Consider the following 12,035-nt stretch of genomic DNA (forward strand, 5'->3'; position numbering starts at 1 on the left):
CCTATGAGGATGGCTCTCTGGACCCCCAACTCACCTGGTACATTCGTATCTGCTCCTGCAGATGAACAGAGGAATTCCAGATGATGTTCGCCCTCACCAGGCTTTTGGCTTTCTCCGACCACCTCACAATGAAGTCTAGCATCTCATTATACTCATCTAAATAGCAGACAGCCTGAGGAACCAAGATAAGAGAGAAGTGCATGGTTAAAGCACAACACAAACGAATAAAGTATGCTTAACAGTCTACCTGTGTCACAATTTCTGAATGTTGTAGCATACAATAAAATAACAATTTAACAAAGGGGACCTGAAAAGCCAACCTTTTTGAGCCAGTTGTTCCTACAGTCTGCTAGCCGTGTTGTGTGGTGATGCATCTCTGATAGTTTGCTGATGGCGTCACTAAGCTGTTTGGCCAGCAGGGGGTTTCTGCGGCCAAACTCTTGTACAGCAGCATCCAGTTCTGAGAGGGTGCGACCACAACTGTCCAAGTCCTCAGCCATGCTCTGAGAAAAGAAATGCAACATACATAATTTTATAATCCTACCAGCTGTAGTCAACTACACATTCACAGTTAGACCAAGCTGAAATAAGTTAACCCACCTTGACTTCTTCTTTGGCATGATCAACATCAGGAGATTTTTCTTTGAATTTAGCTGAGATTGCTTTGAGCTTCTCAGAGATGTCATGGATTCTAGAGCTGAAGTCTTCTTTTATTTCTCTGATTTTCTGAATTTCTCTCTCTTTTGAAAGAACCTAGAACATATTAAGAAATATACATGACTACTTAACATACATCACAATTTAGATGATACAACATTTAAAGAGTCCCATTAAGGTTTTATTTACATTGAAAGCTTTTCAAATGATACCGTACCTGATCTTCAATAGCACCCAATGCAAGTGAGACCTCAGCCAACTGCATAGAGATTTCAGAGGGCAGTATAGTGTAGAGGTCCAGGTACTTGCTCTGTTGCTGCTCTGCTAATTTATCCACATGCTGACGATAAGTGATCACTTCTCCATGTACAACCTATAACGCAACAAATGGAGTACCCATGTAACTTTTATTAGAAATAATAACATTCAAACAGAAATGTTCTAGGGCCGACTGGAAGAAGAAAGAAGATGGAAGAAGAAAGATGCGGTTTCTTTTTTAGATGTAAGATATACCTCAAGCTCCTGCAGCAGAGAATCAATGTCTGGTGTGGGATTGAGAAGAAGCTCCCTGGTCTCCTGAATCCAGGCTTTTACAACACTAAGTTCCTTCTCCACTTCCTCTCTGTCCCGTAGTTCCTGAGCTGTTTGTGCCCGCTTTGTCCTAGACTGTGTCAGGAGGCTTGAGGGCAAAAACAAAAATAACTCTAACATTTTTTTTTTTTTTTTTAATCTTAATAATAAAACAAATTGCTTTTATTTTGAATCATACTAAAACATCTCCACTAAAACAATACCACTGGTTAGACAAATTTTAATACAGATGTTCTTGTTTAATGTTTATCTTGTCGCTACCTTTCCATTTGGTCTTGAACAGCTCTGATCTCCTTCAGGCTGGGCAGCTCATCCTGTTCAGTTGTTGGTGAAGGCACTTCCACATCATGCAGCAGGCTGAGAGCATACTGGCGCAGCAGTGTGAGGGAGGAGAGCTCTCTCTCCAAGTCTTGGCTCAGCAAGTCATGCTGGTCCAACAGAGACTGCAGGGTGGCTTTGGAAGCCTTCTCCACAGCAGTGTCAGGGAAACGACTTTGGAGCTCATCAGAGACTGCTCTCACCTTCACCATCTGTACAAAAGGATTGTGAAAATTCAGCTGCTAGTAAAAAAAAACTATACTTTTTATTATGAAGTAAACATTTTTCCTGTGGTCCGTGTACCTTCTCTCTAAAAGTCCTCCAATCCTGTGCTGTGTCCTCGAGTACTCTCTCTCGTCCCCGCGCCACACTTCGTAGTCGTGTCCATCGCTGCCACACGGTGGTCATGGAGCGACTGATGGTGGCCTTGCTTACATCACTTCCCACCAGCTCCAGCTGGGCAGCTTGCTCCTCCAAACCACTCAGCTTCTCTTGGAAGCCATTCACCAGTGAGACAAGGGACTGGAAATTTAAGAGACAATTAGTAAACTAAGCATTCATAGAAGCACCACCCATTTTGTTTGTATGGAAAATGCCTTTGTTTTGGCCTCTCATACCCGATGACTGCATAGCTTATCTTCAGCCTCTTGGCTTGTGGCTGCCTTTGCAGTGGAAAATTCAGTCAGCTTCTTTTCAGCCTCATTCATAAGCTCAATGACAGTCTGCCTTGCCTCCTGGTATGACTTCCACTGAGTCACACAGCTGAGAAAAACAAAATATATCAGAGGATAAAATGTTATTACCAAACGTTCTGTATTGTCATGGTAAATTACATTTGCACTAGGGGTGGCAATCCCTGGGTGCAGTACCTCACAATATGATACCCGATACATGGCTCACAGTACCGATAATATCATGATACAGCAATGCTGCCATAATCAATATATTACTAGACCATCCTATAATGATACATCACGACATCGGTCTAACTATGAATACCAAATACCTGTGAAAAGGTAAAGTGCAGGTTTTGTCTCTTTAAATGACTGCAATTCGTTAGAAAACAGCACAATTCTGCAGCACAAGTTTTTCACTCAGTAAATTAAAATTACAGAACTATAAAGCAACTATAAGAAAAAATATTATTAAAAAAACATTTCTTTATAAAAAGGCACATAAAAATAAAAATTTAGTGCAAAACGAACCTGTGTATGTAAAACCTGTATACATTTTATGCTCATACATTTTAGAATGACACACTCGTTTTTGTGTCGATCTGGACACAAGCTTATTTTTTTATTAAGTAAAATATCAATATTTGGCAACAGCGTATCAATTCTCGTATCGCACAAAGAAGGACAACGATATATTGCCGTATCGCTATTTTGTCCCAACCCTGACATGCACCATCATTTTCTTGTTCTCACTACCTTTGAAGGACATCCTGGTGACACTGGAGCTGATCTCGGACCTCCACGCCTCTCTGCTTGGCCGACTCCACGCTCACACAAAGCTGCTCTTTAGCTATGGGGTTGACCAGGTTCTCCAGCTGAGGCAGCAGGGCCTGCAGCTCCTCCAAGTGGATAAGGAACTCCTGCTCTGTGGCCATGATGTCTCCCTGCTGCCGGAGACACTCCTCATAGTTCTCCACGTCAACGCCCAGGCTAGCTTGCTGCAGGAAGGACACGGCATCCTCCAGCCATTCACAGGCTGACTGCATCCTGAAGTGGTACTTCTGGCACAACCCCAGGGCGTCCTCCAGAGTGATCTTTACACAAAAGCAATGAAAAAAAAATCATCTTTTTAATATTTAGGTATAAAAATACAGATTCTGCCATGAATGCACTTATTTTAATGCTTCACAACAAATGACAAATCAAATACTTTATATGGGCATAAAGGTAACTATAACAAACAGCATTACAGATAAAGCATTTCACTAAAATGAATGCATGATTACCATGTTTTATAGAATACTGAATGTAATATTGTCCCACCTGTTTGGAGCACAGTGCTTTCTGAACATCTGCCTGCAGCTTGGCCATTTCTTCTAGGCTTGTGTCTACGTGGGCTGGGACAAGCTCATTTGCGCTGATATACTCCTGTTTCTCCCTGCTACTAAGAGCAGCCACTATTCTCAGTTTCGACTGCACTTCCTCCTGCATGATTTGCTGCTTTCTGATCTCCTCCTGCACCTTCTCCACCCTCACATCAACAATCACAGCACAGCCAAGGTCATCCCTGACCTGCTGCAGCCAGTCCAGGGTTCTTTTCATCTCTGTCTCAAAGTCTTTACTTTGGACAAACCTGGTCTCACACTCTTCAATCAGATCCCCTACTGCGGCCTGCAGAGATCGCAGCTCGTCTTGCCACAGAACCACTTGCTCCTTGGAGGCATCATGGGCTGCTTGATCCACGCGGGGTGCAAGAGTGTCCATCTGCTCCATGAGCCTTGACAAGTGAGAGTTGGCACTCTGGAGACTCCCTGCCAGAGTGTGGTAGTTCTTCAGCCTCTCCTCAGCTGACTGCGTCTCTGCATTCACTTTTACTAGCTGCTCTTTTGTGGCCTTTAACTCTGAGTCAACCTGCATAGCCATTGCCTTGTGGTCCTCAAAGGATTCCAAGGTTTCATCCAGATGCTCTACTTTCTGTTCAACCAACCTCTTTAGGCCATTGTACAGGCTCACGAGCAGGGTCATTTCCTCTGGGCGCCATGGTTGACCTGTGCTACGAAATCCCTCCTTCTTCTGGTTCAGTTCACTCACAGCTACACCGAGGTTGCTCAGGTCTGCCTGGATTGCTTTGTAATCACTCTGCAAACTGACAACCTCTTCTGTTTGCAGCCCTACAGGCTGTGTGCCCAGACTATTGAACTGTTCCTCAAGCTCTTTCAGGGCTTTATGAGTGACGTCTATGAAAGAGGTGTACTCATTCCTCGTGAGAATGGCCTGCTGGATTTTCTCCTGTTTTTCTTTGGCTAGTGCTAATATGCTATTATATTGCTGGGGGAGCGTGTTGAGTTTTTCATCCAAATAGCAGTGGTCTACTTCATTCAGACTGGGCAATATTTCCTGGCCAGCTCTTTGTACAGTTAGGAGAAGATTCTCATATTCAATGGCCTGCTCGACTATCTGTTGATACTTTTGTAGCTGCGCTTCCAATTCAGCGTCTCCAACCATCAGATTGATTTCTGGGAACGTAACTATATCAGCTTGTTTTATCCACAGGCATATTTTCTCTAAATCAGTCTTGAAATACTTTCTGGAAACCAGTACTTTTTCCAGCTCCTGAAGTTTCTGGCCACACCTATGTAATGTTTTATCAAAGATGTTTTGTAACTCCTGCAACTTTGTGAGAATCTCATTCCTTTCTTCATCGCTGGCATCCCTCATCAGGTCCCTCCCCTGAGACCACAAGGAGGTCAGCTCGCTCTGATAGGCTTTCAGGCTGCTTTGGATGTTCCTGCATGTTCTGACCTGCTTGGCCAGGTCATCAGGTAACAAGGCAATGTACTCCTCTGCTTGGGCCTTCTTCTCATTCTGCTGGACCCAGGAAATGGACTGACTCACAGCCATCAGGAACTGTGTTCTCTCAGTGAAAGCCTTGCTGAGGTGTTTTCTGCGCTGCACAACCTTCACACTCAGAGATTCCACCTCATTTTGAGTGTCAACAATCAGCTGTTGGAGACGTTGCCGTTCACTGAGGCCCAGCCGGGCCAGCACCCGGTCAGAATCGCCCATGGCCTGTGCCAGCAGAAGCTGCTTGGCTTCCAACTCACTGCAGATGCTCAGGTGGTCAAACAGGAAGCTCTGAGCCAGCTCTGGAGGAGGACTCATTTTCATGGCCTCAGACAGGGCAGGCTGCTGCTCCTCTGCCCAGTCCCGAGCCTCTTTCAGACGGGCCTCCACTTGGCCCATATCTTCCAGGGTCACCACTGAGTCCTGGATTTTCCTCTCAATTAGGTTTTGCATCTGAGACCATCGCTGCTCAAAGTGGCTGATCTGCTCTTTTACCAGCTCCTTGTCATCCAAGTTCAAATGTTGGATGACTTTTTGTTTTTGTTCCTTAAGGTCCTCAATTGTGGCCTTTTGTTCTTCCAGAGTTACTGCAAGCTTCCGTAATGCCTCCAAATGCTGAGATGAACTTTCAGCATCCGTTCTGTAACACAAAAAAAAAAAGAATTACACAAGTGTTATGTGGAGGATATGACAATGTAAACAGTATATGTTTTGATCTAGAGAACTGAAATACGAAGTCTGTGAATAATGTTTAAAATGAATTCCCAAGGTGATCGCAGTGATGGCTTTGAGCTCAGACTTGTGTAATGGTCCTACACAGAGGTCCACTATCCCTGATCCCTGAATTTTGTAGAAAGAGCCATGACAAAGAAATTGACAATAGACAGCACAACTGGCATTTTCTTGCAGCCTAAAACAAAACGTATCGGCTTTGGTCCTGTCAGGAGATTAATAGAATCAAAGCACAGCAGTATGTGTTGACTAATTTTTATGTATTCTTGATGTACAAACACACCTGGCCAGATTGTCCCACTCTTTGGACACCTGTTCAAACAGCGCCTCCACTGCAGTGATACAGTCATGGTATTCTTTAGACCTCTGCAGGTCCTTCTCTCTCTGGCTCTGCAGCTTGTTGGCCTGGTGACAGAGCTCAAGCCAGGAATGGCCCAGATGGTCAAGCTCTGCATGTTCTGGAGAGTCCTGGCCACCAGTCAATCTGCTCACAGTCTCTGTCATCATGGTCAGGATACTCTGTTTAGACTGCAGTTGCTGGCTGCATTCCTGTGTGACAAGCAATATAGTGATAGGTAACCCTTAATACATCCAATAGTAAGCAGTCCTCTCTAATCCCTACACAACCCAAGCCAAAATGTTGGATTAGATAACAATAACAAAATCACATGTTGTCTCATGTTTAGAGTCACTGTACTGTATAGTTAGAGGTAAAAAACAAACGTGTAGACAAACAGTATTTCTTCATTTTAATAAGCATGCAAAATAAATTTGATGAGGAGGATTAAGGAAGAGTTCCCCTTTGTGTGCCTTGTCAATGAATGAATGGCTATGATACTGTTCCCTACCTTGGCTTGAGACAGCATGTTTTGAGCTATCTTGGTCTCCAACTCCGCAGGCCTTCTGGAGAGGCTGAGGAGCTGCTGCTCCATATCCTGGAACAGGCTGCTCAGATCTTGCTTCTGTTCCTTAATCTCCCTCCAGCCCTCTGAGAGCTCCTGGGCACTGGACATTCTTTCCTCTATCTGCAAAAACACATTTACGCCTTCCTACAGTCAATATTTGCAGAATTGAAAAGCCCACATTCTATACCACTCATGATATATCGTTACATTTTATATATATATATATATATATATATATATATATATATATATATATATATATATATATATATATATATATATATACACACACACACACACACACACATACATGCACATAATTTATTAATATAAGAAAATATAGTATATATCAATATAATATGTACTTGCCATAGCACGGCTTATATGTAGCATGCATTGGACTGTGTGCCAGCATACAGTATTTCATGAAACTTTGTAATGTGTTGACATAGCACCAAGAACTTGTATTTTAATGTTATTACAGTCAGTGTTTATGAGTCATTATTATGCTGCACGCATTCATAAAATTTGTCTTTTATGTAGTACAATTGACAAGGAAGTAACAAATACTGACCGTGAGTTTGACCTGCTGGACCTGAGCAGCTGTCACTCTCACAGCATCATCAGACAGGTCGCACACAGAACAAACTAGGTCCAGGTACGTGCTGGCCTGCTCCTGAAGGGCCCTGTAGTGCTTCACCTGTGTGATCAAAAGTAATTAATTAAAATATATTATAGAAAAATAACTTATCGCCACCATTGCTTTCAAAGAGTAGGCACAATTGCACTGTGTCAGTTACCTGCTTCAGTGCTTCCTGCAGACCAGACGGTCCCTGATCGTTGAGCTGAAGCTCCTCCTGCACTGTGGAGAGCCAGGTTTGGCTCTGCTGGAGAGTGTCCTGATGGTTCACGTGTTTCTGCAGCTCCCGGTCCAGACTCTGGTACACCTGTTGAACAAGGTGAGGTAAGACCTTAACTAACTTTATATCATAAGAAAAAAAAATCTGAACATGATCAAATGGAGAGGTTTCCTAGTTTGAAGAAAATTAAGAAGATAAAATATCTATAGTTGCAGTGTTGTATTACTCACACGTTGGGCAGTGCTGCAAATGGCAGAGTAGCTATCTCTGGTTCCCTGTTGGTGAGCCTGGACTTGTTGACTGATCTTAGCTTGAACTTGGTCTGTACAGCTGGCTATGAGACCTTCTCCTTTCTGCTTTAAGCTGGTGAGACGCTCCTCAAAACTGGAAATCTCCTCCATTATTGCCTTAAAAAAGAACGGTTAGGGATTTCAAAATACATGTTACCAAAAGTAATCCATGTAATTGTAAACCAACAATATTTTGAAGTCATGTAATGATGTAAACTGAACATCTAATGTTACAGTAAAAGAAAAACTGTAGGACAGTATGGTCAAGGTTACCTTGTGTCGGGCAAGATGCTGAGTGGCCATCTCCATACCGCTCGTCTGCATGGAGTCTGAGGTGACCAGTCTGTTGGACATCTGTAAGAGCCACTTCTCAACCTCTTGCAATTCACTGTTGTAATCCTCGTGCTCCTTCACCCACTCCACAAGGTTCTGGACCTGTGTCTGAAACACAAAACACAGCCAATCTCAGAAATTCATGTAGATGTATGACATGTAATCGTTAAATTAAAAAATAAAATTGTTCTTGACAGATTTCTCATGTGAGCCGCCATCTAATGCTGCCTCCCTAAATTACACCTTAGCAGAAACAGCATATAATTTAGTAGCGGTGCTCATACCTTAGCTGCTAAGCAGAGATCTTGGTAATCAGCCTGCAGCTTTTTCATGTTGTCACTTATAGTGGGGTCATGGACTGTGTTGAGCAGGGCCTCTCCTTTCTCAAAGACAGATTTCACAGCTGATTCATGAGACTGCACTGTCTGCTGGATGGTCTGCATATATTAAAAGAGAGCAAAATATTGTAGATAAAAATCATCAAGTTTATTTTCACTGTATTTCAAAGAGAAGTAGATTAAACAGTGTTAAGTTACCTTGTACTTTGCTAGCTGAGCCTTCTTCTGGTAGAGTTCAGCTTTAGGTTCTACACTTGATGCTAAAAGGTTCTTGGTCTCCATCACCCACTGGGCCTGGGACTTGTATTTATCCATAAAGTCTTTAGATAGTGAGATACATTTCTCGAGGGAGCTATGCTCTGTTCGCAGAGCTTCCATCAACTCCTTTAGTTGGAGGAGGCGGCTGTCCACCTCCTCCTTCAGCTGCTCTGCTTCAGGCTCCTCCAAGAATGCCATGGATCGCTCTGTCTTCTCCCTCATTGTCTTTAGGTAAGAATGACCCTGCTCCATGTCTGCCTGAAGAGCCTGAAAGGTACATGGGATAGTGTTGTTAAGTTCCTAACAGATATCACATTTCTGAGTCTGATAGTAATTTCCAATGATAACATATGTCTTAAAAAATCAGCAACAGTTTGGTCAGGCTGGAGTAGTTATGTACACTTATGTTGTGAATGGTCTTTACAGAGCAGTCAATAAAATACAGAAGGTCTATGTTAAAAAGTCTACCTCTAGTTTTTTCATCTTTCTGTCCATAGCAAAGCGGTCCACTACATCAACACTGATAGCCACAGTGCTGAAGTTTTTCTGAGCTGTGCTGAGCCAATCTGAGAAGGTGTTGAACACACACTGAGCCTCTTCAATGCAAGACACCTCCTCCTGGAGCTGTTTGATTGTCTCCTGCAATATAAAGGAAGGAAGGGGGGGGGGGGGTTGGAATGATGAGAGAAGAATGAATGCCAAGGGTAGCTAAACTGATGACGTCTTTCCAATTATATGTCAAATTACAGATTTACAACAAAGATTTTAAACAGAAATTGTTGGTGGTCTACTGGTTAATGAGACCATTTCAAAGGTCTCAAACAACCAAGGCATAACCAATGACAGGGGTCCTCAGAGTTGCTGCAGGGGGGGCTCCAAATTATTGTTGATTCATTAAAAGTTTTTTCAGTACAGAAAAATACTTTGTACTTCTAAAATGTGAGACAGGTGTGTCAGAGGGGGATAAGTAGGTCAGAAGTTGCAAAGAAACTCATGCACACTGTCTAACTTGCAAAAAATAAATTCAATAGTAGTCAATGTTTCGGTACTAGACCTTCATCTGGCATTTTTTTGCAACTTTTGAAAGTTTTTCCAAAAAATAAAATGTCTTAACATGAAGCCTACATATTATTAGCAAATATAAATTTTTATTTGTGAAAAACACACATTGATGATAGGCTTACTGGCCAATACTGTAGGTTAGTTAGTCTCTAAGGTAGCCATCCACAGACACAGTTAATCCTAAATTCACTGTGCCACATGTATGTTTAACATTTAAAGATGATTTATAAAATCATACCAACAATTTTTTATAGCTTAGTTTTCTATGCACTAAAAAGGTATGTAAAGGCTTTTATTATAAGCCAGTTTAATATGCAACTAAAATATGTAGGGGGTCCCCGCTCCATCTCTCTCTAGATAAGGGGTCCTTGGATTAAAAAACGTTGAAAACCCCTGATAGAATAGGTATAACATTATATATACCTATTCTATATAGGTACGTATATATAATATTCACATCTATGTATTACTGTGATACTATGTGCTGTGTTCAAAAAGATGTTACCAGTAAATGCAGAAGAAGGACGTGGTAGCGGGCTGTAATCTGGGTGGCTCTGGAACTGATCCGGCTGCTTATATGGGTCTCATCCAGAACCTGCTGAGCCAAGAGACTGAGGCCCTCCATCTCCTCTTGATAAACCAGCACTTCCTCCTGCCAGCTCTGACCAAAAAAGGACCATTAAAGATGTCTGAACCATACGTAAATGTTGCTTCCAATTCAATTTTAACTTGTTGCAATTTAATTGTTTGATTCTCTGATTCACTGAAATTACCTGCCCTGAGTTAAAATGTGTTATTGTCAGAGCAACTAAAACAGCATTGAACACTATGCATAATTATGCAGATGTGTACAACAGTGCAAACATGTCATTGTGCATAGCTTCTGTGCATGTAACACTAACCTTTATTAGCTGGAGTTGAGCGTCTTTGGTGGCACAGTCAGACCGACGGTGGCTACGCAGTTGTGCTTTGGTCTCCATGCCCTTTAGCCAGCTGTCAAGACGCTGAAACTTCTGCTCCATCTGCCGGAGTTTGGCCAGAGCACTGTTGAGCTGAGCCCGGGTGTCGGCCAGCCGCCCCTGGTACAACTTCCACTCCTGCTGCAGAGTCTCCAGCGCTCGGTCTTCGATCTGAGGCAGGCCCCAGGAAATGACCAGCTCTCGACTGACCAGCAGGGTGTTTAGCAAAGCCTGGCCCTCTGTACAGTGCAGCTGCAGTTCCTGTAGTTACATAGATGTGGTTGAGCATCTTTAGCTCTCTTAACTTTTAGACAATATATTAACTGAATAGAAATTTTCAGACCTGTAGCTTTTGCAGAGTCTCCTCCAGCATATCAACATCACCCTCCAGTTGGGTGTAGCAGCCAAGCTTCTCTTGTTCTTGCTCAAGCCAATCCTCAAATAGTTGGAGGCCCCGCTGATACTCCTGGTGGGCTTTCACCAGCTCCTCTGCACTGCCTACTGCCCTCTGAGGACACAATGAAGATAAGGATTCAGAGTAATAATGTGAGAGCTAATTGGTTACTTACTTTGACAACATGTTTGTTGATAGGCAGCCATTGCTTTGAATTGTTTACACTTTACACTCAAACTGTGTTTTCAGGAGTGTGATGCTCTTTTCCTTGGATTTGAGTCTCACTTGCCTTATGTCAATTTGTGTTTAAAAATAGCAATATAACTTTATTAAATTACAATAGGTAATTATAAGAAGCAATTAAATAAAATCTTGTAGAGATTGTATATTCTTTTGTAAATCTCTGTTGGACATCACATACAGCTACCCAAAAATCAACTGTATCTAAAGCTAAAATATATTTCAACTAAGATTCACTGTTTGGCACTGTGCACATTCTGCTTTCATTACCATGGCATTCTCTTTGATAGTGTTATAGCGCTCTTGCAGATCTTGGAGCTCCAGTTGTGTGACATAGTTATCAGCGATACTGGCACTCTTTGCAGTGATGGTGTCCAGCAGGGTGCTGTGGCTGAGCACTTCCTCATGCAACAACTGAAAAAACAGGTGTACACTATCAATCAACTGTGCATGTTAATCATTCACTCATTTTCCCAACTTGTAATATCTAAGGTTTAAAATTCCAAAGTATTCTGCATTTGTAAGTTTATATGAACTTAACTACATCATATTTATGCCTTTATAGTATACAGCATGACTG

The 12,035-nt window shown here is 42.4% G+C and overlaps 1 protein-coding gene across 1 annotated transcript in view; it reads right to left on the minus strand.

The window, feature by feature from the left end:
• The window catches only part of syne1b (spectrin repeat containing, nuclear envelope 1b), an 85,052-nt gene that overhangs the window by 29,795 nt on the left and 43,222 nt on the right, over positions 1-12,035 (minus strand). Inside the window, exons 64-86 of the mRNA XM_039785417.1 lie at positions 11,726-11,869; positions 11,165-11,329; positions 10,765-11,082; positions 10,368-10,523; positions 9,269-9,439; positions 8,741-9,067; positions 8,489-8,641; positions 8,145-8,312; positions 7,812-7,988; positions 7,522-7,668; positions 7,296-7,421; positions 6,665-6,841; positions 6,100-6,365; positions 3,564-5,724; positions 2,997-3,334; positions 2,184-2,328; positions 1,870-2,088; positions 1,510-1,778; positions 1,171-1,336; positions 875-1,030; positions 601-753; positions 321-503; positions 35-172 (exon numbers count right to left, since the gene is read on the minus strand). Coding sequence (XP_039641351.1) covers positions 35-172; positions 321-503; positions 601-753; positions 875-1,030; positions 1,171-1,336; positions 1,510-1,778; positions 1,870-2,088; positions 2,184-2,328; positions 2,997-3,334; positions 3,564-5,724; positions 6,100-6,365; positions 6,665-6,841; positions 7,296-7,421; positions 7,522-7,668; positions 7,812-7,988; positions 8,145-8,312; positions 8,489-8,641; positions 8,741-9,067; positions 9,269-9,439; positions 10,368-10,523; positions 10,765-11,082; positions 11,165-11,329; positions 11,726-11,869 — 6,423 coding nt within the window. The remainder of the gene's footprint in view (positions 1-34; positions 173-320; positions 504-600; positions 754-874; positions 1,031-1,170; positions 1,337-1,509; positions 1,779-1,869; positions 2,089-2,183; positions 2,329-2,996; positions 3,335-3,563; positions 5,725-6,099; positions 6,366-6,664; positions 6,842-7,295; positions 7,422-7,521; positions 7,669-7,811; positions 7,989-8,144; positions 8,313-8,488; positions 8,642-8,740; positions 9,068-9,268; positions 9,440-10,367; positions 10,524-10,764; positions 11,083-11,164; positions 11,330-11,725; positions 11,870-12,035) is intronic.

Source organism: Perca fluviatilis, chromosome 20, assembly GCF_010015445.1.
Source record: "Perca fluviatilis chromosome 20, GENO_Pfluv_1.0, whole genome shotgun sequence".
Taxonomy (NCBI): domain Eukaryota; kingdom Metazoa; phylum Chordata; class Actinopteri; order Perciformes; family Percidae; genus Perca; species Perca fluviatilis.